The sequence below is a fragment of the Gorilla gorilla genome, chromosome 1 (assembly GCF_029281585.2).
Source record: "Gorilla gorilla gorilla isolate KB3781 chromosome 1, NHGRI_mGorGor1-v2.1_pri, whole genome shotgun sequence".
In the NCBI taxonomy this organism is placed as follows: domain Eukaryota; kingdom Metazoa; phylum Chordata; class Mammalia; order Primates; family Hominidae; genus Gorilla; species Gorilla gorilla.
Window position 1 is genome coordinate 24,095,188 of NC_073224.2, and position 26,513 is coordinate 24,121,700.

At 44.0% G+C, this 26,513-nt stretch overlaps 1 protein-coding gene across 4 annotated transcripts in view; it reads left to right on the plus strand.

Moving 5' to 3' along the window:
* Window positions 1–216: 216 nt before the first annotated feature.
* TBCE (tubulin folding cofactor E) overlaps window positions 217–26,513 on the plus strand; it is a 91,372-nt gene continuing 65,075 nt past the window's right edge. For 2 of the 4 annotated variants that reach the window (XM_031001207.2, XM_031001199.2), the window contains exons 1-2: window positions 217–1,361; window positions 17,861–17,991. In XM_031001207.2, the coding sequence (XP_030857067.2) occupies window positions 17,892–17,991 (100 nt within the window). In that variant the 5' untranslated portion in view covers window positions 217–1,361; window positions 17,861–17,891. Of the gene's footprint in view, window positions 1,362–12,385; window positions 12,479–17,858; window positions 17,992–26,513 lie in introns of those variants that run through there. The other 2 variants (XM_063707961.1, XM_031001206.3) reach the window with 2 other exon arrangements.

A 26,513-nucleotide genomic window follows, 5' to 3' on the forward strand; every position in this document is an offset into this window, starting at 1 on the left:
TTAATATGACAATTAGAAGGTCACTTCTTGGAAGAGTCATTTGGCTTTGCTCCCTCAATTTCCTTTCCACTTCACCTCACTTCAGTCTGGTTTTGGAAGGCTAACACTCACTCTACCCAAACTGCTCTTGTTGTGGAGTCTGTGGTATCCACCAATGGGTTCTTTCTGCTTGCTGCACAAACAAAATTAATTGACAGAAACCATGGCATTGCAGTAAAGAAAGTTTAATTGACGCGAGGCTGGCCATGCCACGTGGGAGACAGAGTTGTTACTCAAATCCATCTCACCGAAGGCTCAGAGGTTAGGGGGTTTTTCAGATAGTTTGACAGGTACAGGGCCAGGGAATGGGGAGTGCTGACTGGTTGGGTCAGAGGTGAAATCATAAGAAGTAGAAGCTGTCCTCTTGCACTGAGTTGTTTCGTGGATCCCCAGGTTGATGAGTCAGGGTGGGGCCATCCACTTGTCAGAAATGCAAAAACCTGAAAAGACATCTCAAAAGGCCAATCTTAGGTTCTACAACAGTGATGTTATCTGCAGGAACGATTGGGGAAGATGCGAACTTGTGACCTGTGGAATAATGGCTGGTAATCATTTAACTACAATTACAACTTAGAAGAATTCAGGACCCTCTCATTCTCCTAACTTGGTGGCCTTTCATTTAGTTTTAAAAGGGCAGTTTTGGGGAAGGGTTATTATCATTTAAACTATAAACTAAATTTCTCCCAAAGTTAGTTTGTCCTGTGCCCAGGAATGAGCAAAGACAGCCAGTCTGTGAGGCTAGAATCAAGATAGGGGTAAACCATGTCAGATTTCTCTTACTGTCAAAATTTTGCAAAGGCGGTTTCAACAGAAATTAACATGTCTAGGATAGTTGCTTTTTCTATTATTTTTTTCTATCACTGCATTTACTTTCATTCTGCCTTATGCTTTAACTAGGTAATTTTTTTTTTTTTTTGAGTTTTGGCGGTATCAACACTATATTCTTCTCTTTGACCACCGCATGCTGCCTACGTGGTAGACTCTCAATACGCATGGAACTGAACCTCTTACAGGATTTGTAACTCACTTCTGTGGTATCTAGTAAACTGGAACACGCGCTTTCCCTGGGCTGCTCTGTCATCCCAGGTTTCAGCACTCGGAAATCGCTTGGGCCCCCGCCCAGAGGCGGGGCTTGGGTGGGCTGACCACTCCTCTGGCCTCCAATACTGTCGCTGACATTCTCGTCTATGCTCCAGCAGCCGTACCTCACTCCGGTGGAGGCGGGACTTCCTACAGCACTTCCGGCCAGAGCCTCAAGCTTCGCTGCTGGGCAGTTCGCTGGAGGGGCTGCTGCTCGGAACACCTGGAGTCTCCGCGGGCAGGTGAGCTTCAGAGGTTCGGGGAGCTTTTGGAACGAGCATTCCTGGCCAGTGCGTCACCCTGCAGTGCTCTTGGCCTTTTCTTCCTTTCCTGGAATCTTCCCAGATTGCCAGAGCCGGGCGTTGCCTGCTCCGTGCGCTGGGAGGCGGTCCAGCCGGCTGGGTTGGGGCCACCCTGCGCCTCCTGGAAGGCCTTATTTAGGAGTAGCCGCACGTGATCTCTAGCATTTTAAGCTTCTCTCAGAGAATTGGCATGTCACTTTGGAAGAGGTGAAAATGGTACAGGCGACCAACGACTTTTACAAGGTGTCACCTTAGAGGAACAGCCTCGTCCTTCCGAATCAGTTAACATTGGTGATGACAGAGAAATAACGTTAAATAGGTGGAGAGCACTTAAAGTAACTGTTTGTTTGTTTGTTCTTTTGAGACAGTCTTGCTCTGTCGCCCAGGCTGGACTGCAGTGGCGCGGATCTCGGCTTACTGCAACCTCCGCCTCCTGGGTTCAAGCGATTCTGCTGCCTCAGCCTCCCGAGGAGCTGAGATTACAGGCGCGTGCCACCACGCTCGGCTAATTTTTGTATTTTTAGTAGAGACAGGGTTTCTCCATGTTGGCCAGGCTGCTCTCGAACTCCTGACTTCAGGTGATCCACCCGCCTCGGCCTCCCAAAGTCCTGGGATTACAGGCGTGAGCCACCGCGCCCGGCCTAAAGTAACTATTTTTACTTGGTGTTTACTACCAAATGGGGACTGTTCTAAGTTGTGGGTGGATCCAAATGATGGTGTGACAGCCTTATCCTCAGAGAAGCAGTCCTGGCAGGAAGACAGGGTTAACAAATTGCCAAACTGTTAGAGAAAGTTAGTGGAGGTAGAGATGAAGAGAGAAGACTTTTCTTTTCTCTGGCATTAATTTAGCCACGGCCGCTGTGTTTTGATACTTGCTTCAAAACGTTTTTCATATTCTTAAGTTTTAACTTTTCTGTATGCTCATATTTTATATACTGTTGGATATAAAATAATAACCCAGCATATCTCTGGGTTTTTTTTTTTTAATCTAAGTGGACAGCCTGCTTTTTTTTTTTTTTTTTTTTTTTTTTTGATATGGAGTCTTGCTCTGTCGCCCAAGGCTGGTGTGCAGTGGCCCAATCTCAGCTCACTGCAACCACACCTCCCAGGTTCAAGCATTTCTCCCACCTCAGCCTCCCGAGTAGTTGGGATGACAGGTGCGTGCCACCATGCCCATCTAATTTTTTTTTTTTTGTATTTGTAGTAGAGATGGGGTTTCGCCATGTTGGCCAGACTGGTTTCGAAGGCCTGACTTCAGGTGATGCACCTGCCTCAGCCTCCCAAAGTGCTGGGACTACAGGTGTGAGCCACCGTGCCCAGCCCAGCCTGCCTTTTGACTAGCAGGTTTATTGGATTTACATTCATTGTCACTACTGAAATATTTGTTTAGATCAAAATCTTTGGCATCATCCCTGATTAATCTCTTCCATATATATCAGCAAATCCTATGGACTCTCCACCTTTAAAATCTGTCCACACTCCCAAGCTCTTCTTATCACCTTCACTTGTTCAAGTTACATTGTCTCTTACTTGAATTACTGCAGTAGTTTCTGCTCTTTCCTCTTTTAGTCTGTTTGCATCACAATATCTCGGTTGATCCTTTAAAAAAAAAATCAGATTTATCTCTTTCCTCTCAAAAATCCTCCAAGGACTACACATTTCACCCAGAGTAAAAGCCAAAGTCGGCCAGGCATGGTGGCTCATGCCTGTAATCCCAGCACTTTGGGAGGCCGAGGTGGGTGGATCATGAGGTCAAGAGGTCGAAACCATCCTGGCCAACATGGTGAAACCCCGTCTCTACTAAAAATACAAAAATTAGCCGGGCGTGGTGGTGCGTGCCTGTAATCTCAGCTACTCAGGAGGCTGAGGCAGAAGAATCGCTTGAACCCGGGAGACAGAGGATGCAGTGAGCCGAGATCGTGCCACTGCACTCCAGCCTGGCGATAGAGCAAGACTCTGTCTCAAAAAAACAAAAAAAAACAAAAACTGGCCGGGCGCGGTGGCTCAAGCCTGTAATCCTGGCACTTTGGGAGGCCAAGACTGGTGGATCACCTGAGGTCAAGTGTTCAAGACCAGCCTGGCCAAAGTGGCGAAACCCCGTCTCTACTAAAAAAACACAAAAAATTACCCAGGTGTGTTGGTGTGTGTCTGCAATCCCAGCTATTAGGGAGGCTGAGGCAGGAGAATTGCTTGAACCTGGGGGCAGGGGGATGGGGCGCGGGCGTGGAGGTTGCAGTGAGCCGAGATTGTGCCATTGCACTCCAGTCTGGGCAACAAGGGCAAAACTCTGTCTCAACAACAACAACAAAAAAAAAGCCGAAGTCTTTAGAGTGGATTATTCATCGAAGGTCCTATGTGACCTAGCCCTGCTTCACTTCTGATCTCATGTCGTTCTCATCTCCTGTTTGCTCTGCTGTATGGTCTCCTCAAGCGCATCCTAGCCTCAGGATATTTGCACTTGCTATTCCTTTCCCTCATATGTCCACATGGCTCAGTTCTTTACCTCTCTCATATTTTGGGGACCTTTACCTTCTCAGTAAGGCCTTCTCTGACAAGCCACTGCCATCTTTAACATTTCCGTTGCACTCGTTATCCTTGTGCTTATCATCATATGACATGCCACGTGATAGAGTCATTTATCTGGTTTATTATGTTTTCTCTCACTGGCATAGAAGGTTTATGAAGGCAGGTATTTTTCTGTTTTGTTTACTGCTGTATTCTTTTTTTTTTTTTTTTTTTCTGAGACAGAGTCTTGCTCTGTTGCCCAGGCTGGAGTGCAGTGGTACGTTCTTGGCTCACTGCAACCTCCGCCTCCTGGGTTCAAGCAATTCTCTGCCTCAGCCTCCCAACTAGCTGTGATTACAGGCGCATGCCACCATGCCTGGCTAATTTTTGTATTTGTAGTAGAGATGGGGTTTCACCATCTTGGCCAGGCTGGTCTTGAACTGCTGACCTTGTGATTCACCCGCCTCAGCCTCCCAAAGTGCTGGGATTACAGGCGTGAGCCACTGCACCCGGCATTTTTTTTTTTTTTTTTTTTTTTGAAGATCTCTTATTGTACTTCCCTGTAAAATCCATTACTGTTTTATTCCAGTTGCCTAAAATAGTATCTGGCTTTTAGCAGACACTCCATAATATAATTGTTGATTGAATGAATTTGGGGTTTTTGCACCATCTTCTACACTTCATATTTTTATGCTTTTTTCCTCCTTTCTTGTCTTTTTTTTTTTTTTTTTTTTTGAGATGGAGTCTCGCTCTGTCGCTCAGGCTGGAGTGCAATTGTGTGATGTCGGCTCACTGCAACCTCTGCCTCCCGGGTTCAAGCGATTCTCCTGCCTCAGTCTCCTGAGTAGCTGGGATTACAGGCGCACGCCACCACGCCCAGCTCTTTTTTGTATTTTTAGTAGAAATGGGGTTTCACCATGTTGCTCAGGCTGGTCTTGAACTCCTGACCTCATGATCTGCCCGCCTCAGCTTCCCAAAGTGCTGGGATTACAGGTGTGAGCTATCATGCCTGCCTTTTTTTTTTTTTTTTTTTTTTTTTTTTTGGAGACAGAGTGGTTGCTCTTGCTGCCCAGGCTAGAGTGCAATTGCATGATCTTGGCTCACCGCAACCTCCGCCTCCTGGCTTCAAGCAATTCTGCCGCCTCAGCCTCCTCAGTAGCTGGGATTACAGGCATGCGCCACCAAGCCTGGCTAATTTTGTATTTTTAGTAGAGATGGGGTTTCTCCACGTTGGTCAGGCTGGTCTTGAACTTCCGACCTCAGATGATCCACCTGCCTCAGCCTCTCAAACTGCTGGGATTACAAGCGTGAGCCACCGCCCCCGGCCACTCTTGTCTTTTTTTTTTTTCCTTTTTTTTTTTTTGAGACAGGGTCTCCCTCTGTCACCCAGGCTGGAGTGCACTGGCACGATCTTGGCTCACTGCAAGCTCTACCTTCCGGGTCCAAGTGATTCTCCCACCTCAGCCTCTGAGTAGCTGGGATTATACACGTGTGCCACCATAGCCTGGCTAATTTTTGTATTTTTATTAGAGACGGGGTTTCATCATATTGGTTAGGCTTGTCTCAAACTCCCGACCTCAGTTGATCCACCCACCTCTGCCTCCCAAAGTGTTAGGATTACAGGCGTGAGCTACAGCACCCGGCCCCACCTTTTTTTTTGAGACAGAGTTTTGCTCTTGTCACCCAGGCTGGAGTGCAATGGCACGATCTTGGCTCACTACACCCTCCACTTCCCGGATTCAAGTGATTCTCCTGCCTCAGCCTCCCAAGTAGCTGGGATTACAGGGACCCGCCAGCATGCCCAGCTAATTTTTGTTTTTTTAGTAGAGGTGGGGGTTTCACCATGTTGGCCGGGCTGGTCTCGAACTCCTGACCTCAGGTGATCGGCCTGCCTTGGCCTCCCAAAGTGCTGGGATTACAGGCATGAGCCACCGTACCTGGCCTTTTTTCATTTTTTTTTTTTTTTTTGTACAATAGGGTCTCCCTCTGTTGCCCAGGCTGGAGTACAGTGGTGTGATCAGGGCTCACTGCAGCCTTGAACTCCTGGGCTCAGGTGATCCTCCAACCTAAGCCTCCCAAATAAATTGGCCTATAGGCATGCACCACCACACCCAGCTGATTTTTATATTTTAATTTTTAATTTTGCTGTGCATATTTAACTGAATCTAATCATAATTTATATTTTAATTTTTAATTTTAATTTTTATTTTCTATTTATTTATTTATTTTTTGCGACAGAGTTTCACTTTTGTTGCCCAGGCTGGATTGCTATGGAATGATCTCGGCTCACTGTAACCTCCACCTACCGGGTTGAAGCGACTCACCTACCTCAGCCTCTCAAGTAGCTGGGATTACAGGCATGTGCCACCACGCCCATCTAATTTTGTATTTTTAGTAGAGATGGGGTTTCACCTTGTTGGCCAGGCTGGTCTTGAACTCCTGACCTCAGGTGATCTGCCCGCCTCGGCCTCCCAAAGTGCTGGGATTACAGGAGTGACCCACTGCACCCAGCCCATTTTAATTTTTTGTTTGTTTGTTTGAAACAGAGTCTGGCTGTTTCACCCTGGTTGGAGTGCAGTGGCTCGATCTTAGCTCACTGCAACCTCTGCCTCCCTGGTTCAAGCCATCCTCCCACATCAACCTCCTAAATAGCTGGGACTACAGGCATGCGCCACCATGCCTGGCTAATTTTTGTACTTTTTTATAGAGATGGGGTTTCACCATGTTGTCCAGGCTGCTGTTCAACTCCTGGGCTCAAGCAGTCTGCCCGCCGTGGTCTCCAAGAGTGCTGGGATTATAGGTATGAGCCACCACGCTCGGCCTAATTATAATTTTTTTTTTTTTTTTTGAGACGAAGTCTCGTTCTGTTGCCCAGGCTGAAGTGCAGTGGTGTGATCTCAGCTCACTGCCACCTCTGCCTTCCAGGTTCACACGATTCTCCTGCCTTAGCCTCCTGAATAGCTGGGAATACAGGCGCACGCCAACACGCCTAGCTAATTTTTATATTTTTAGTAGGGATGGGGTTTCACTCTGTTGGCCAGGCTGGACTTGAACTCCAGACCTCAAGTCATCCGCCCGCCTCGGCCTCCCAAAGTGCTGGGATTACAGGTGTGAGCCACCGTGCCCAGCTGGCATAATTCTAATTTTAAGCCTATAGAACAATATTGTTTTTATCTTTAAGCTACTGATTTTCAGCAGGCTTCCTGGCTCATCTCAATGTTCAATTATTTTTATAGGATGTCAGTGTTTAAGAGTAAAACTAGTAGTTGTTACTGTTTTCTGGTATGTGTGTTTTTTTCTTGTTCATTTATTTAAGTCAATTTATCATAAATTTATTTAATAGAGTATTTATTGTATACTTAGCACTTCAGAGGTTGTAAAAGAAGTATATGTCACTTTTGCTACATTTTGCTGGGAATTCGTGCAAGAAGGACAATTTGAAATCAATATGATAGAGATATTGTTAGGTGTGAAATGAATATTACCCAGAAAGTAGATAGGGGTTACCAGAAAGGGAAAACATCATTCTTTGCCAGTGATTGTTTTAGTAGCTGGAATGAATTTGTGGAGAAATGATTTTAGAAGATTTGATGGTGTTTATAAGTGTAAAGAAAAGTCACAGACTAATTGGTTTGTTAGTTACTTTTATATGTTCTCATTTGTATAGTTTTGTCATAAAATTGTGGGTTTGGTACACATTTAGGTCATTGGTGTTTTAGAGAGAAGACATGCGTTCAGTTTCTTTGGAAAATGCCTAAATCTTTTTGTAGAAGCTCCTTAAAATTATGTGAGATACAGTTTGGGAGGCTGAGGCGGGTGGATCACTGGAGGTCAAGAGTTTGAGACCAACCTGGCCAACATAGAGAAACCCCGTCTCTACTAAAAATACAAAAATTAGCCGGGCGTGGTGGCGGGCACCTGTAGTCCTAACTGCTGTGGAGGAGGAGGCAGAAGAATTGCTTGAATCCAGGAGGGGAAGGATTACAATTATAATTCTCCTGCCCAACCTCGTGAGTAGCTGGGATTATAGGTGTGGGCCATCACACCTGGCTAATTTTTGTATTTTTAGTAGAGACAGGGTTTCGCCATGTGTGCCAAGCTGGTCTTGATCTCCTGACCTAAAGTGATCTGCCTGCTTTGGCCTCCCAAAGTGCTGGGATTACTGGTGTGCACCACCGAATCTGGCCTCTATTCTTTTCAAATTATTTTATTTGAAGAATTATTTAGTTACCTTATCATATAGGAGGCCTCTCGTCGTGGCTCATGCCTGTAATCCCAGCACTTTGGGAGGCTGGTGGATCACGTGAGGTCAGGAGTTCGAGACCAGCCTGGCCAACATGGTGAAACCCCCTCTCTACTAAAAATACAAAAAATTAGCCAGGCATGGTGCTGGGTGCCTGTAATTCCAGCTACTTGGAAGGCTGAGGCAGGAGAATCCCTTGAGCCCGGGAGGCAAGGTTGCAGTGAGCCGAGATCACACCTTTGCACCCCAGCCTGGGTGACAAGTCTCAAAAAAAAAAAAAAAATTTTTAGCTGGGCATGGTGGCGCATGCCTGCCTCGCCTAGTGATTAGGGAGGCTGAAGCAGGAGGATTGCATGAGCCCAGTTGTTCAAGGCTATAGTGATCTAGGAAATAGACTGAGTTTAGATTTTAAAAGCAGATTGATAAGAAACAGGTCAATAAACCAGTAGGAAATGGGCAAAGTATATTAACAGCTGGTTCATAAATGGAAATGGAAATGAACTACGTATTTTACTCATTAGACTGACAATCAAATTTTTTTTTTTTTTTTTTTTTTTTTGAGATGGAGTCTCGCTCTGTCGCCTCTGGAGTGCAGTGGCGCGATCTCGGCTCACTGCAAGCTCCGCCTCCCGGGTTCACGCCATTCTCCTGCCTCAGCCTCCTGAGTAGCTGGAACTACAGGCGCCCACCACTACGCCCGGCTAATTTTTTGTATTTTTAGTAGAGATGGGGTTTCACCGGTTAGCTGGGATGGTCTCGATCTCCTGACCTCGTGATCCGCCTGCCTCGGCCTCCCAAAGTGCTGGAATTACAGGCGTGAGCCACCACGCTTGGCCTCAAAATTTTATTAATATATTGTGAAGGCCAGGTTGTAAGAATACAGGAGTTTATACACTGCTGATAGCAGGGTAGGTTGATATAGCCATTATAAAGGGACATTTAGCATTAGCTATTAACATTTAATACGCACATACTTTTTGACTCAGTAATACCAGTTTTGAGAAACTCTCCTACATATATAGGAAGATAAATGTGTAGGTGTAATTTTTCAGTATTGTTTGTGATAGCAAAAACTTGGTATTAACTAAATGTCCTTCAGTTTGAAGACTGGTTAAGTATATTATGGTATATCTATTCAAATACTATGGTCCCCAGAAATTAAAATCTCTTGTCATGGCGTTGGGTAAATCTCTAGGATATATTATTGAATGAAAAGGTGAGGAATAGAACCATCTGTATAGTAGGCTTTCAGTTGGGTAAAGAAAGAAAAAATGTATTTGCTTTTCTATACAGAAAATATATGGGAGTAGGCCGGGCACAGTGGCTCACTCCTGTAATCCCAGCACTTTGGGAGGCCAAGGCAGGCGGATCCTGAGGTCAAGAGACTGAGACCATCCTGGCCAATGTGGTAAAACCCTGTCACTACTAAAAATACAAAACTTAGCCGGGTGTGGTGGCAGGCACCTGTAGTCCCAGCTACTCGGGAGGCTGAGGCAGGAGAATGGTGTGAACCCAGGAGGCGGAGCTTGCAGTGAGCCGAGATCACGCCACTGCACTCCAGCCTGGGTGACAGAATGAGACTCCATCTCAAAAAAAAAAAAAAAAAAAAAAAAAGAATTGATTTAGACTAAGAAGTAGTACAAGAGTGTCTACTACTTGGATGTAGTAATTTTTTTTTTTTTTTTTTTTTGAGACAGAGTCTCACTCTGTCACCCAGGCTAGAGTGCAGTGGTGCGACCTCAGCTCACTGCAACCTTCACCTCCCAGGTTCATGCAGTTCTCCTTGCCTCAGCCTCCTGAGTAGCTGGGATTACAGACGCACTCCACCTTGCCAGGCTAATTTTTGTATTTTTAGTTGCAACGGGATTTCACCATAGTGGCAAGGCTGCTCTGGAACTCCTGACCTCAGATGATCCTCCTGCCTTGGCCTCCCAAAGTGTTGGGATTACAGGCGTTAGCCACCGCTCCTGGCTGGCTTTGTAGAACCTTAAACATATTTATCTGTCTTAAGAATTTTTCCCAAGGAAATACTTCATAAGATAATATTTTAAAAATCAAAGCTGTTTTTAGCTGTTTTCTTTGGAGTTGTAAATAAACAGCATTAGAGAAATGATTGGCTGGATGCAGTGGTTCACACCTATAATCCTAGCACTTTGGAAGGCTGAGACAGGAGAATCACTTGAGGCCAGCAGTTTGAGACCAACCTGGGCAGCATAGAGAGATCCCTTCTCTACCAATAGAAAAGAGAGAGAGAGAGGCTGGGCGCGGTGGCTCACGCCTGTAATTCCAGCACTTTGGGAGGCCGAGGCGGGCGGATCTCGAGGTCAGGAGATTGAGACCATCCTGGCTAACATGGTGAAACCCCGTCTCTACTAAAAATACAAAAAATTAGCTGGGCGTGGTGGCGGGTGCCTGTAGTCCCAGCTACTCGGGAGGCTGAGGCAGGAGAATGGCGTGAACCCGGGAGGCGGAGCTTGCAGTGAGCCGAGATTGCGCCACTGCACTCCAGCCTGGGCGACAGAGTGAGACTCCGTCTAAAAAAAAAAAAAAAAATTATTAAGTAAATTGTGGTATCATACTTGGATATTGAGATGATTAATGTGTTGACTCTGTGGCTGTATAGAAAAATGTTTATGGACAAATGTTAATATGGCCAGTTGAGGTAGCTCAAGCCTGTAATCCCAGCACTTTGGGAATCCTCAGGAGGATTGCTTGAGCCCAGGAGTTAAAGACCAGCCTGGATAACATAGTGAGGCCCTACTTTATTTTAAAAGAAGTTAATAAAAGAAGTAGAACAAATTATATGTCTCAGTGGTAGTAAAATTCTGCTTACATGTTAATGAAAATTTTGAAAGGGCACTTAAAACTAGTAAAAAACTCATTTTTAGGGTAATACAATTGTAGTAAAATTTAAACATTTAAATTTTATGATCGGAAGATGGTAGTAAATCAGAAATGGCTTTGGAATTTCTTTCATTGCAACCTTAATAGTAAGCAACAGTCTTTCCCATGAAAGGGACAGGAAAAAAAAGAATGTAACGTCTACATTTTTTTTTTCTTTGAGACGCAGTCTCACTCTGTGGCCCAGTCTGGAGTGCAATGGCACGATCTTGGCTCACTGCAACCTCCGCCTCCAGGGTTCAAGCAATTCTTGTGCCTCAGTCTCCCAAGTAGGTGGGATTACAGGCACTCACCACCATGCCCGGCTAATTTTTGTATTTTTATTTTTATTATTTTATTTTATTTTATTTTATTTTATTTTATTTTATTTTATTTTATTTTATTTTATTTTATTTTACATTTTATTTTATTTTATTTTATTTTATTTTTTTGAGACGGAGTCTCGTTCTGTCGCCCAGGCTGAAGTGCGGTGGCGCGATCTCGGCTCACTGCAAGCTCCGCCTTCCGGGTTCACGCCATTCTCCTGCCTCAGCCTCCCGAGTAGCTGGGACTACAAGCGCCCGCCACCACGCCCGGCTAATTTTTTTGTATTTTTAGTAGAGACAGTGTTTCACCGTGTTCGCCAGGATGGTCTCGATCTCCTGACCTCGTGATCCGCCCGCCTCGGCCTCCCAAAGTGCTGGGATTACAGACGTGAGCCACCACGCCCGGCCTTGTATTTTTATTTTTTTAATTTTAAAATTTTATTTATTTTTTTGAGACTGAGTCTTTCTTTGTTGCCCAGGCTGGAATGCAATGGCATACCTTGGCTCACTGCAGCCTCTGCCTCTTGGGTTCAAGCCTCCAGAGTAGCTGGGATTACGGGTGCTTGCCACCATGCCTGGCTAATTTTTGTATTTTTAGTAGAGACAGGTTTCACCATGTTGGCCAGGCTGGCCTCGAACTCCTGACCTCAGATGATCCACCCTCCTCGGCCTCCCAAAGTACTGGGATTACAGGCGTGAGCCACTTTGCCTAGCCTACACTGTTAAATGAGTGCTTTTCAGACCATTGTACCCCACGTGCAGGTCAGGCCACATCTGGAATGTGGTTTTCAGTTCTAGATATTGCAATTTAAGCATGGAATCAGTAAATCAGTTACAGAGGAAAACCGGAATGCTATAAGGAGGGTTTAAGGAGCTGGAAATGTTTACCCTGGTAGAGAGGTTTGGGAGATGAAGACAGGAAGCAGGGAAAGCAGAAATGGTAACAAATGGCCTTCCATATTTATTTATTTATTTTTTGAGACTGAATCTCCCTTTGTCGCCCAGGCTGGAGTGCAATGGCACAATCTCGGCTCACTGCAACCTCCGCCTCCTGGATTCAAGTGATTCTCCTGCCTCAGCCTCCCTAGGAGCTGGGATTACAGGTATCCGCCACCACACCTGGCTAATTTTTGTATTTTTAGTAGAGACGGGGTTTCACCATGTTGGCCAGGCTGGTCTCGAACTCCTGACCTCAGGTGAGTCACCCACCTTGTCCTCCTGAAGTGCTGGGATTACAGGTGTGAGCTGCCGTGCCCAGCTGGACTTCCACATTTAAATGTTGTCTGGGAAAGGGAATATATTGATTCTCTGTAGCTACATAGGGCAGTAGTAGAAAATTACTAGGTGAAAATGATAGAGATGTAGATTTCTTTTTTTTTCTTTTTTTTTTTTTTTTGAGATGGAGTCTCACTCTGTCGCCCAGGCTGGAGTGTAGTGGTGCGATCTCAGCTCACTGCAAGCTCCGCCTCCTGGGTTCACACCATTCTAATGCCTCAGCCTCCCGAGTAGCTGGGACTACAGGCGCCCACCACCACGCCCGGCTAATTTTTTGTATTTTTAGTAGAGATGGGGTTTCACTGTGTTAGCCAAGATGGTCTCAATCTCCTGACCTCATGATCCGCCTGCCTTGGCCTCCCAAAGTGCTGGGATTACAGTCATGAGCCACTGTGCCTGGCCTAGAGATGTAAATTTCATCTTTTTAAAGAAGAATAACAAGAAGAGTCACTCCAACATTTAAGTGGGCTATCTTCATTAGTTAGCAAGTGTGTGTATTTTAAAAAGTCATTCCATCTGAACCAAGCCTTAGTCAGCACCCAGATAGACCTAACTAAGAGCAACATGCCACTCACATTCAGGTGATTAGGAGAGGGCCCAGTGCAGGCCATTACAGAGAACTTAACTAGGCAAGCTGACTGCAGGTCATTTTGACTGGATACTAAAATGGGGCTGGGGGTGGGGGAATGATCAAAGTGGTTGTCCTAGCAACAGGCAGTAAGGGTGCAGAGTGGGCCAGTAACAGCAGTAACAGCATCAAGTAGGTCTAACATCAGGAAACAGGGACCCACTGGTTACTAGCTAGAAGAAGAGAGTAAAGGCTTTGGAACTAAGGCATAGGTCACCAAGACATGGATCCAGTTTCTAGGTCTTCACGGAAGATCATGGTATCAAGAAAGACATTATTAGAAACGTTCAGAGACTAGACAGGATCATCAAAAATACTGACTTGAGGCTGGGCGCAGAGGTTCACACCTGTAATCCCAGCACTTTGGGAGGCCGAGATGGGTGAATCACCTGAGGTCAGGAGTTCGAGACCAGCCTGACCTTATAATAAGGTGAAACCCCATCTCTATTGAAAAAAAAAATACAAAATTAGCCGGGCTTGGTGGCGCATGCCTATAATCCCAGCTACTCCAGAGGCTGAGGTAGGAGAATCGCTTGAACCCGGGTGGTGGAGGTCGCAGAGCTGAGATCACGCCATTGCACTCCAACCTGGGTAACAGAGCGAGACTCGTCTCAAAACAAACAAACAAAAACACCTGACTTGACACAGAGACTGTTAATTACTGACCTGAGACCTTATACCTAATGATCTCATTGGTTCTGTCTGTGGGCACAGCATACAGGTAGGAATGGAAAAAAAAAATTGTTACTGGAGATTAAGTAGGATCAAGCATGTGAAGGAATTCATGAGTTACTTACAGATGTTAGATTAATAATGAGAATGGCTTCCTAGTGTCTTCAATCCTCATTCCTGCTATTACACTCTCTGGTTTTACTTCCCATTGATGGCTGCCCCCTTCTTCTCACCAAGCCATTCTCACTGTTAGCCTGATCTGCAGGGTGATGTAGTAGTACCCTTAAGCTGAGACCCAGCTGGAAAGAGCCTCAGACTGATTATGGGGCCTTGTGAGTTTCTGGATTTAGATAATCCCTATACAGTCTAGTTCATGGAGCCAAGATTTGGCCTAGTACTTTAATTTCTTGTAGGAGTGGAGTTCTGCAGTCATTTTATTAGTCCCTCTTCTTAGGGACTAGAGCTCTGAATCTGAGCACAGGTTTTTGGGTAGTGCTGTGTCTCTGGCCAGACCTCTTAGCTTACTAAAACATAAATTCCCCATGCCTGGTCTGACCCGTATGTCGATCCTGCCATCACATCATCTAAACTGGCCGGCGCAGTGGCTCACACCTGTAATCCCAGCACTTGGAGGCCGAGGTGGGAAGATCACTTGAGGTCAGGAGTTTGAGACCAGCCTGGCCCACATGGTGAAATCCCATCTCTACTAAAAATACAAAAATTAGCTGGGCCTGGTGGCGGCCGCCTGTAATCCCAGTTACTCAGGAGGCTGAGGTGGAAGAATCGCTTGAACCTGGGAGATGGAGGTTGCAGTGAGCTGAGATTGCACCAGCCTGAGCGACAGAGTGAGACTCCGTCTCAATTAAAAAAAAAAAAATCATCTAAACTGCTTTGACTTTTCTCACCAACTTTGGGCTCGGAGATTATTTCTCTTTTGCTTTTCAACACTACTGGGCATGTTTAGATCTGGATCCTGGCCCCCTTCCCAATGGCCCTGTCCTCCTTTATTTAAATAGACAAAATTCAGCTCCATTTTGAAAGTAGGATTCTTTTCACAACAGTTGGGAAAAATGATTTTTTTTTGGTTTTGTTTTTTGTGAGATGGAATTTTGCTCTGTCGCCAGGCTGGAGTGCAGTGGCACGATCTTGGCTCACTGCAACCTCCGCCTCCCGCGTTCAAGTGATTCTCCTGCCTCAGATGGCCAAGTAGCTGGGACTACAGGCGCGCACTACATGCCCAACTAATTTTTTTGTATTTTTAGTAGAGACGGGGTTTTACCCTGTTGGCCGGGATGGTATCGATCTCTTGACCTTGTGATCTGCCCGCCTTGGCCTCCCAAAATGCTGGGATTGCAGGCGTGAGCCACTGCGCCCAGCCTGATGTTATTGTTTTTACAAAATATTTGAGGAGCTGATTGAGAAGACCTTATGCAGAAACTTAATAAACTTAAAATCATATAATGTGAGATTGAAATGCTTAGATTATTCTGTAATATGGAAATAGCAGGTCTAATGTAACAGACAACTCCAGTAACAGAGGAAATGTCTACCTATTCTTTTTTTTTTTTTGAGATGGGGTCTTGCTCTGTCACCCAGTCAGAAGTGCAATGGCTCGATCTCGGCTCATTGCAACCTCTGCCTCCCGGGTTCAAGCGATTCTCCTGCCTCAGCCTCCTGAGTAGCTGGGATTACAGGCACGCGCCACCACGCCTGGCTAGTTTTTGTATTTTTAGTAGAGACAGGGTTTCACCATGGTGGTCAGGCTGGTCTTGAACTCCTGACCTTGTGATCCACCCGCCTCGGCCTCTCAAAGTGCTGGGATTACAGACATGAGCCACCACTCCCCTTCCATCTACCTGTTCTTAAAATAAAAGAAACCCATAAAGGTGGAGAGGTAATAATAACAAAGGCCTCAGATATCTATATACCAATGGAGTTTGTGGGTAGTCAGTAATGTATTCTAACCCCAGATGGCATGTAAGAGCATATGTTTTTTCTTTTGTTTTGTGCACATATTATATATGATAATATTAAAATAGAAAAATACTTTGTTCAATAGTTATGTAACTTGTGGTCATTTAAAAATCCTTGTACTTCAACACTGTTATCTTTTATTTGTGTTTTTTTGTTTGTTTGTTTTGAGACAGGCTCTAGCTCTGTTGCCTAGGCTGGAGCAGAGTGGCATGATCTTGGCTTACTGCAGCCTCAATCTTCTGGGCTCACATGATCCTCCCACTTCAGCTTCCCAAGTAGCTGGGACTACAGGCGTGTGCCACAATGCCTGGCTAATTTTTGTATTTTTTTTTGGTAGAGATAAGTTTCACTATGTTGCCCAGGCTGGTCTCGAATTCCTGGCCTCAGGTGATCTGCCTGCCTTGGCCTCCCAAAGTGCTGAGATTACAGGCATGAGCAACCGTGCCCAGCCAACACTGCTAGCTTTTTAAAATAGAAAGTGAGTTTTATTTAGGCCAGCCGCGGTGGCTGATGCTTGTAATTCCAGCATTTTGGGAGACTGAAGTGGGTGGATCACTTGAGGTCAGGAGTTCGAGACCAGCCTGGCCAACATGGTGAAGCACCATCTCTACTAAAAATTCAAAAATTAGCTGGGTGTGGTGGCGTGTGCCTGTAATCCCAGTTACTAGGGAGGCTGTGGCAGGAGAATTGCTTGAACCCAGCAGGCAGAGGTTGCAGTTAGCAGAGATCGTGCCACTGCACTCCAGCCTGGGTGACAGAGCGAGACTCTGTCTCAAGAAAAGAAAAAAAGAAAGTGAGTTTTATTTAGACAAAGATGAAGGTTTGGAAATTAACCATATTTGTGCTTGCAAAAGGAGCACGGATTTTTAAGCCCTAGTCTCACAGGCTCTCTCTGCAGCATCTGATACTGTTGCTTGATTATTCCTGCTTTAAACTCTGTCCCTTGGATTCCAAGGCATCAGGTAGCTGCTCTTCTTTTTTCTTTTCTGTTTTTTCTTTCTCCGACTTCTTAGGGATTTCTTCTTTCTTAACTATTATGTTTTTGCAGGATTCTGTCATTGATCCCCTTTTCTTTCTAGCTGATACCCTTTCATTCTCATCTACTTTCATGCTATCAGTTATAAGCTCTGTGCTGACAACCCCTAAAAACATGTTTCTAGGCCGGGCGCAGTGGCTCATGCCTGTAATCCCAGCACTTTGGGAGGCAGAGGAGGGTGGATCACCTGAGGTCAGAAGTTTGAGACCAGTCTGGCCAACATGGTGAAACCCCGTCTATACTAAAAATACAAAACAATTAAACAGGCATGGTGGTGGGTGCTGTAATCCCAGCTACTTGGGAGGCTGAGGCAGGGGAATTGCTTGAACCAGGGAGGTGGAGGTTGCAGTGAGCCGAGATCGTGCCACAGCACTCCAGCCTGAGCAACAGAGTGAGACACCATCTTAAAAAACAACAACAACAACAAAAAAAAACACATTTCTAGCGCAAATATATCGTTTGAGCTAGAGACCCACATCCGTCATCACCCTCTATAGGCACTTTAAGTATACTGACTTCTCTCCCAAACTTGAACCTTCTCTTATAGGCCAGGCGCGGTGCCTCACACCTGTAATTTTACCACTTTGGGAGACTGAGGTTGGTGGATTGCTGGAGCTCAGGAGTTGGAGACCAGCCTGGGCAATGTAGCAAAACCCCTTCTCTACTGAAAATACAAAAATTGGCTGGGTGTGGTGAAGCACATCTGTGGACCCGGTTACTCTGGTGGCTGAGGCACAAGAACCCTTGAGCCCGGAAGGTGGGGGTTGCAGTGAGCCGAGATTGCGCCACTGCACTCCAGCCTGGGGGACAGAGCAAGACTGTGCCTCAAAAAAAAAAAAAAAAAAATTCCTTTAAAGGAATTGTATTAAGTTCTTATCAGTGTTGTATTTTTCTTCCTAGATCTCATATTTTGGATTCTGGATATATTATAATGAGTGACACTTTGACAGCGGATGTCATTGGTCGAAGAGTTGAAGTTAACGGAGAGCATGCAACAGTACGTTTTGCTGGTGTTGTCCCTCCCGTGGCAGGTAAGTAATTATTGTGTGTGTGTGTGTGTGTGTGTGTGTATTTTGCAGCTGTTTCTGTGTAAGCTTCTCAGTAGCACTTTATACCACAAATTTTGACGAAATTAACAACTAATTTATAGGTGCCTCCTGTATCCAGTTTTATTTGAGTGACAGTATCCTGTGGTATCTATGATTTTGTTTAATTATATGCCATTTAATTATTTAGTGTTGCTATCTTGTATAAAATCAACCTTAAAATATCTTCTGAGGAAACTATAAACAGCTAAAAGTCTTGAAACCTCATAAACCTCAACTCAAGTAATTTTTTTGAAATTTCTTTTGTCATTAATCCACGTGTGTAGGTATCTAATATAGTTTAAACTGATACACATTACAATTTTTTGTTACCTTTTTTTTAAACTTATTTTTTGGTATAAATTTACCTATGTTTCTACAGCATTATTTTGCAATATTTCTTCTTTTTATGATTTTGCGTATTTCTTAATTATTACATTTAGTATAATATATAGTTTGTTTAATTGTTCCCCGTTTTTGGATGTTAATTTCTAGTTTTTAGAGCAAATAATAATGTAGTAGACTTACTCATAAGTCTTAGTCAACAAAAATTTGACTGTTTTCTGTGTATTTTGAGACGGAGTTTCGCTCTTGTTGTTCAGGCTGGAGTGTAGTGGTGCGATGTTGGCTCACCGCAACCTCTGCCTCCTGGGTTCAAGCGATTCTCCTGCCTCAGTCTCTCGAGTAGCTGGGATTTCAGGCATGTGCCACCACACCCGGCTAATTTTGAATTTTTAGTGGAGACAGGGTTTCTCCATGTTGGTCAGGCTGGTCTCGAACTCCTGAGGTGTTCCACCTGCCTCGGCCTGCCAAAGTGCTGGGATTACAGGTGTGAGCCACCATGCCTGGCCAATAAGGAGGCTTTCTATGAACTGGGCAACTGCTGGAACCAAGCTGATATGGGTTTACTAGCTGATTGCAATGTGCCCAGAATTAGAATATTTATCCATATTTTTGCATTACCCATCCCTCTTGTTTATTCTGAGCTGCAGCCAGAGATCACCAGTTGGTTCACAGGAATAAGCAGGGTTAGCCTAAATTGAAGAAACAAACTTAAAAACAACTAATGAGACTAGAATCTAATAACAAATGCCCCATAGTTCTTGAAACATAATTTTTCTCTCTAGTTTCCAAGTTTTACTAAAGACAAGTCATGGTAAGACTGATTTGCTTAGGCCAGGCACGGTGGCTCACACCTGTAATCCCAGCACTTTGAGAGGCCAAGACGGGTGGATCACAAGGTCATGAGATTGAGACCATCCTGGCTAACACGGTGAAACCCCATCTCCAGTAAAAATTCAAAAAATTAGCTGGATGTGGTGGCGGGCGCCTGTAGTTCCAGCTACTAAGGGAGGCTGAGGCAGGAGAATGGCATGAACCTGGGAGGTGGAGGTTGCAGTGAGCCAAGACCACGCCACTGCACTCCAGCCTGGGTGACAGAGCGAGACTCCTTCTCCAAAAAAAAAAAAAAAAGACTGATTTGCTTTATTATAGTTGGCCTGATTGTTTGTATAAAGTGCAGCAAGAATAATTATTTTTCTTTTTTTTCTTTTTTTAATTTTTTAATTATTTTTTTATTTTTATTTTATTATTATTATACTTTAAGTTTTAGGGTACATGTGCACAATGTGCAGGTTAGTTACATATGTATACATGTGCCATGCTGGTGTGCTGCACCCATTAACTCGTCATTTAGCATTAGGTATATCTCCTAATGCTATCCCTCCCCCCTCCCCCCACCCCACAACCGTCCCCAGAGTGTGATGTTCCCCTTCCTGTGTCCATGTGTTCTCATTGTTCAGTTCCCACCTATGAGTGAGAACATGCAGTGTTTGTTTTTTTGTCCTTGTGATAGTTTACTGAGAATGATGATTTCCAATTTCATCCATGTCCCTATAAAGGACATGAACTCATCATTTTTTATGGCTGCATAGTATTCCATGGTGTATATGTGCCACATTTTCTTAATCCAGTCTATCATTGTTGGACATTTGGGTTGGTTCCAAGTCTTTGCTATTGTGAATAGTGTCACAATAAACATACGTGTGCATATGTCTTTATAGCAGCATGATTTATAGTCCTTTGGGTATATACCCAGTAATGGGATGGCTGGGTCAAATGGTATTTCTAGTTCTAGATCCCTGAGGAATCGCCACACTGACTTCCACAATGGTTGAACTAGTTTACAGTCCCACCAACAGTGTAAAAGTGTTCCTATTTCTCCACATCCTCTCCAGCACCTGTTGTTTCCTGACTTTTTAATGATCGCCATTCTAACTGGTGTGAGATGGTATCTCATTGTGGTTTTGGTTTGCATTTCTCTGATGGCCAGTGATGGTGAGCATTTTTTCATGTGTTTTTTAGCTGCATAAATGTCTTCTTTTGAGAAGTGTCTGTTCATGTCCTTTGCCCACTTTTTGATGGGGTTGTTTGTTTTTTTCTTGTAAAGTTGTTTGAGTTCATTGTAGATTCTGGATATTAGCCCTTTGTCAGATGAGTAGGTTGCAAAAATTTTCTCCCATTTCGTAGGTTGCCTGTTCACTCTGATGGTAGTTTCTTTTGCTGTGCAGAAGCTCTTTAGTTTAATTAGATCCCATTTGTCAGTTTTGGCTTTTGTTGCCATTGCTTTTGGTGTTTTAGACATGAAGTCCTTGCCCATGCCTATGTCCTGAATGGTAATGCCTAGGTCTTCTTCTAGGGTTTTTATGGTTTTAGGTCTAACATTTAAGTCTTTAATCCATCTTGAATTAATTTTTGTATAAGGTGTAACGAAGGGATCCAGTTTCAGCTTTCTCCATATGGCTAGCCAGTTTTCCCAGCACCATTTATTAAATAGGGAATCCTTTCCCCATTGCTTGTTTTTCTCAGGTTTGTCAAAGATCAGATAGTTGTAGATATGCGGCGTTATTTCTGAGGGCTCTGTTCTGTTCCATTGATCTATATCTCTGTTTTGGTACCAGTACCATGCTGTTTTGGTTACTGTAGCCTTGTAGTATAGTTTGAAGTCAGGTAGTGTGATGCCTCCAGCTTTGTTCTTTTGGCTTAGGATTGACATGGCGATGCGGGCTCTTTTTTGGTTCCATATGAACTTTAAAGTAGTTTTTTCCAATTCTGTGAAGAAAGTCATTGGTAGCTTGATGGGGATGGCATTGAATCTGTAAATAACCTTAGGCAGTATGGCCATTTTCACGATATTAATTCTTCCTACCCATGAGCATGGAATGTTCTTCCATTTCTTTGTATCCTCTTTTATTTCATTGAGCAGTGGTTTGTAGTTCTCCTTGAAGAGGTCCTTCATGTCCCTTGTAAGTTGGATTCCTAGGTATTTTATTCTCTTTGAAGCAATTGTGAATGGGATTTCACTCATGATTTGGCTGTTTGTCTGTTATTGGTGTATAAGAATGCTTGCGATTTTTGTACATTGATTTTGTAACCTGAGACTTTGCTGAAGTTGCTTATCAGCTTAAGGAGATTTTGGACTGAGACAATGGGGTTTTCTAGATATATAATCATGTCATCTGCAAATAGGGATAATTTGACTTCCTATTTTCCTAATTGAATACCCTTTGTTTCCTTCTCCTGCCTAATTGCCCTGGCCAGAACTTCCAACACAATGTTGAATAGGAGTGGTGAGAGAGAGCATCCCTGTCTTGTGCCAGTTTTCAAAGGGAATGCTTCCAGTTTTTTCCCATTCAGTATGATATTGGCTGTGGGTTTGTCATAGATAGCTCTTATTATTTTGAGATACGTCCCATCAATACCTAATTTATTGAGAGTTTTTAGCATGAAGGTTGTTGAATTTTGTCAAAGGCCTTTTCTGCATCTATTGAGATAATCATGTGGTTTTTGTCTTTGGTTCTGTTTATATGCTGGATTACATTTATTGATTTGCATATATTGAACCAGCCTTGCATCCCAGGGATGAAGCCCACTTGATCATGGTGGATAAGCTTTTTGATGTGCTGCTGGATTCGGTTTACCAGTATTTTATTGAGGATTTTTGCATCAATGTTCATCAAGGATATTGGTCTAAAATTCTCTTTTTTGGTTGTGTCTCTGCCAGGCTTTGGTATCAGGATGATGCTGGCCTCATAAAATGAGTTAGGGAGGATTCCCTCTTTTTCTATTGATTGGAATAGTTTCAGAAGGAATGGTACCTGTTCCTCCTTGTACCTCTGGTAGAATTTGGCTGTGAATCCATCTGGTCCTGGACTCTTTTTGGTTGGTAAGCTATTGATTATTGCCACAATTTCAGAGCCTGTTATTGGTCTATTCAGAGATTCAACTTCTTCCTGGTTTAGTCTTGGGAGGGTGTATGTGTTGAGGAATTTATCCATTTCTTCTAGATTTTCTAGTTTATTTGGGTAGAGGTGTTTGTAGTATTCTCTGATGGTAGTTTGTATTTCTGTGGGATCGGTGGTGATATCCCCTTTATCATTTTTTATTGCGTCTATTTGATTCTTCTCTCTTTTCTTTTTATTAGTCTTGCTAGTGGTCTATCAATTTTGTTGATCCTTTCAAAAAACCAGCTCCTGGATTCATTAGTTTTTTGAAGGGTTTTTTTGTGTCTCTATTTCCTTCAGTTCTGCTCTGATTTTAGTTATTTCTTGCCTTCTGCTAGCTTTTGAATGTGTTTGCTCTTGCTTTTCTAGTTCTTTTAATTGTGATGTTAGGGTGTCAATTTTGGATCTTTCCTGCTTTCTCTTGTGGGCATTTAGTGCTGTAAATTTCCCTCTACACACTGCTTTGAATGTTGTCCCAGAGATTCTGGTATGTTGTGTCTTTGTTCTCGTTGGTTTCAAAGAACATCTTTATTTCTGCCTTCATTTCATTATGTACCCAGTAGTCATTCAGGAGCAGGTTGTTCAGTTTCCATATAGTTGAGCGGTTTTGAGTGAGTTTCTTAATCCTGAATTCTAGTTTGATTGCACTGTGGTCTGAGAGACAGTTTGTTATAATTTCTGTTCTTTTACATTTGCTGAGGAGAGCTTTACTTCCAACTATGTGGTCAATTTTGGAATAGGTGTGGTGTGGTGCTGAAAAAAATGTATATTCTATTGATTTGGGGTGGAGAGTTCTGTAGATGTCTATTGGGTCCGCTTGGTGCAGAGCTGAGTTCAATTCCTGGCTATCCTTGTTAACTTTCTGTCTCGTTGATCTGTCTAATGTTGACAGTGGGGTGTTAAAGTCTCTCATTATCATTGTGTGGGAGTCTAAGTCTCTTTGTAGGTCACTCAGGACTTGCTTTATGAATCTGGGTGCTCCTGTATTGGGTGCATATATATTTAGGATAGTTAGCTCTTCTTGTTGAATTGATCCCTTTACCATTATGTAATGGCCTTCTTTGTCTCTTTTGATCTTTGCTGGCTTAAAGTCTGTTTTATCAGAGACTAGGATTGCAACCCCTGCCTTTTTTTGTTTTCCATTTGCTTAGTAGATCTTCCTCCATCCTTTTATTTTGAGCCTATGTGTGCCTCTGCACGTGAGATGGGTTTCCTGAATACAGCACACTGATGGGTCTTGACTCTTTATCCAATTTGCCAGTCTGTGTCTTTTAATTGGAGCATTTAGTCCATTTACATTTAAAGTTAATATTGTTATGTGTGAATTTGATCCTGTCATGATGATGTTAGCTGTTTATTTTGCTCATTAGTTGATGCAGTTTCTTCCAGCCTCGATGGTCTTTACAATTTGGCATGATTTTGCAGTGGCTGGTACCAGTTGTTCCTTTCCATGTTTAGTGCTTCCTTCAGGAGCTCTTTTAGGGCAGGCCTGGTGGTGACAAAATCTCTGAGCATTTGCTTGTCTGTAAAGGATTTTATTTCTCCTTCACTTATGAAGCTTAGTTTGGCTGGATATGAAATTCTGGGTTGAAAATTCTTTTCTTTAAGAATGTTGAATATTGGCCCCCACTCTCTTCTGGCTTGTAGAGTTTCTGCCAGGAGATCCGCTGTTAGTCTGATGGGCTTCCCTTTGTGGGTAACCGGACCTTTCTCTCTGGCTGCCCTTAACATTTTTTCCTTCATTTCAACTTTGGTGAATCTGACAATTATGTGTCTTGGAGTTGCTCTTCTCGAGGAGTATCTTTGTGGCATTCTCTGTATATTCTGAATCTGAATGTTGGCTTGCCTTGCTAGATTGGGGAAGTTCTCCTGGATAATATCCTGCAGAGTGTTTTCCAACTTGGTTCCATTCTCCCCATCTCTTTCAGGTACACCAATCAGACGTAGATTTGTTTTTTTCACATAGTCCCATATTTCTTGGAGGCTTTGTTCATTTCTTTTTATTCTTTTTTTCTCTAAACTTCCCTTCTCGCTTCATTTCATTCATTTCATCTTCCATCACTGATACCCTTTCTTCCAGTTGATTGCATCAGCTCCCGAGGCTTCTGCATTCTTCACGTAGTTCTCGAGCCTTGGCTTTCAGCTCCATCAGCTCCTTTAAGCACTTCTCTGTATTGGTTATTCTAGTTATACATTCGTCTAAATTTTTTTCGAAGTTTTTAACTTCTTTGCCTTTGGTTTGAATTTCCTCCTGTAGCTTGGAGTAGTTTGATCATCTGAAGCCTTCTTCTCTCAGCTCGTCAAAGTCATTCTCCGTCCAGGTTTGTTCCGTTGCTGGTGAGGAACTGTGTTCCTTTGGAGGAGGAGAGGCGCTCTGCTTTTTAGAGTTTCCAGTTTTTCTGCTCTGTTTTTTCCCCATCTTTGTGGTTTTATCTACTTTTGGTCTTTGATGATGGTGATGTACAGATGGGTTTTTGGTGTGGATGTCCTTCCTGTTTGTTAGTTTTCCTTCTAACAGACAGGACCCTCAGCTGCAGGTCCGTTGGAGTTTGCTAGAGATCCACTCCAGACCGTTTGCCTGGGTATCAGCAGCGGTGGCTGCAGAACAGCGGATTTTCGTGAACCGCAAATGCTGCTGTCTGATCGTTCCTCTGGAAGTTTTGTCTCAGAGGAGTACCCGGCCGTGTGAGGTGTCAGTCTGCCCCTGCAGAGGGGTGCCTCCCAGTTAGGCTGCTCAGGGGTCAGGGGTCAGGGACCCACTTGAGGAGGCAGTCTGCCTGTTCTCAGATCTCCAGCTGCGTGCTGGGAGAACCACTGCTCTCTTCAAAGCTGTCAGACAGGGACATTTAAGTCTGCAGAGGTTACTGCTGTCTTTTTGTTTGTCTGTGCCCTGCCCCCAGAGGTGGAGCCTACAGAGGCAGGCAGGCCTCCTTGAGATGTGGTGGGCTCCACCCAGTTCGAGCTTCCCGGCTGCTTTGTTTACCTAAGCAAGCCTGGGCAATGGTGGGCACCCCTCCCCCAGCCTCGCTGCCGCCTTGCTGTTTGATCTCAGACTGCTGTGCTAGCAGTCAGTGAGACTCTGTAGGTGTAGGACCCTCTGAGCCATGTGCGGGATATAATCTCCTGGTGTGCCGTTTTTTAAGCCCATCGGAAAAGTGCAGTATTAGGGTGGGAGTGACCCGATTTTCCAGGTGCCATCTGTCACCCCTTTCTTTGACTAGCACAGGGAACTCCCTGACCCCTTGCGCTTCCTGAGTGAGGGAAAGATGTTACAGGAAATGGTCTCAATCCAGACTCCAAAAGAGGGTTCTTGGATCTCGTGCAAGAAAGAATTCAGGGCCAGTCTGTAAAGTGAAAACAAGTTTATTAGGAAAGTAAAGGAATAAAAGAATGGCTACTCCATAGACAGAGCAGCCCCTCCAGGGGATTCTGATGCACAATAAGGTTTGGTGAAAGCCATTGAACAAGATACATGTGGACTCTGCCTTCATGGAGGCTGTGGAAGTCTTTAACATATACTTAATCTGGCAAGGGTTTTTACTTTCCTGGTATTATTTGTAAATGGAAAGAGAAAGTAATGTTTAATGAATAATTACTGTGTACCAGACACTTGAAAGCATGCTCTCAACTTTGAATATTCCAATAACAACCTTAAAATATAGATGTTACTATTCCTATGTTTATAGACAAGAAGACCAAGTCTCAGGTCTCAAAACTTATATATAGCAGAGCTAGGATTTGAATCTATCCTTCATTGCCCATGCCCTTTCTACTCTGTTACTTCTTTTTTTTTTCTTGAGATGGAGTCTCACTTTTGTTGCCCAGGCTGGAGTGCAATGGCATGATCTTGGCTCAGTGCAACCTCCGCCTCCCAGGTTCAAGTGATTTTCCTGCCTCAGCCTCCCGAGTAGCTGGGATTACGGGGACCCGCCACCACACCCAGCTAATTTTTGTATTTTTAGTAGAGACAGGGTTTCACCATGTTGGCCAGGCTGGTCTCGAACTCCTGACCTTAGGTGATCTGCCTGCCCAAGCCTCCCAAAGTGCTGGGATTATGGGCATGAGCCACTGCACCTGGCCCTACTCTGTTACTTCTAAAGAATGTGAATATTCTCAGGTTCTTGACATATGTTGCCAAATTGTTGTCTGCAAGTCAATCAATGTCTGGTACTTGGAAATTTCCAA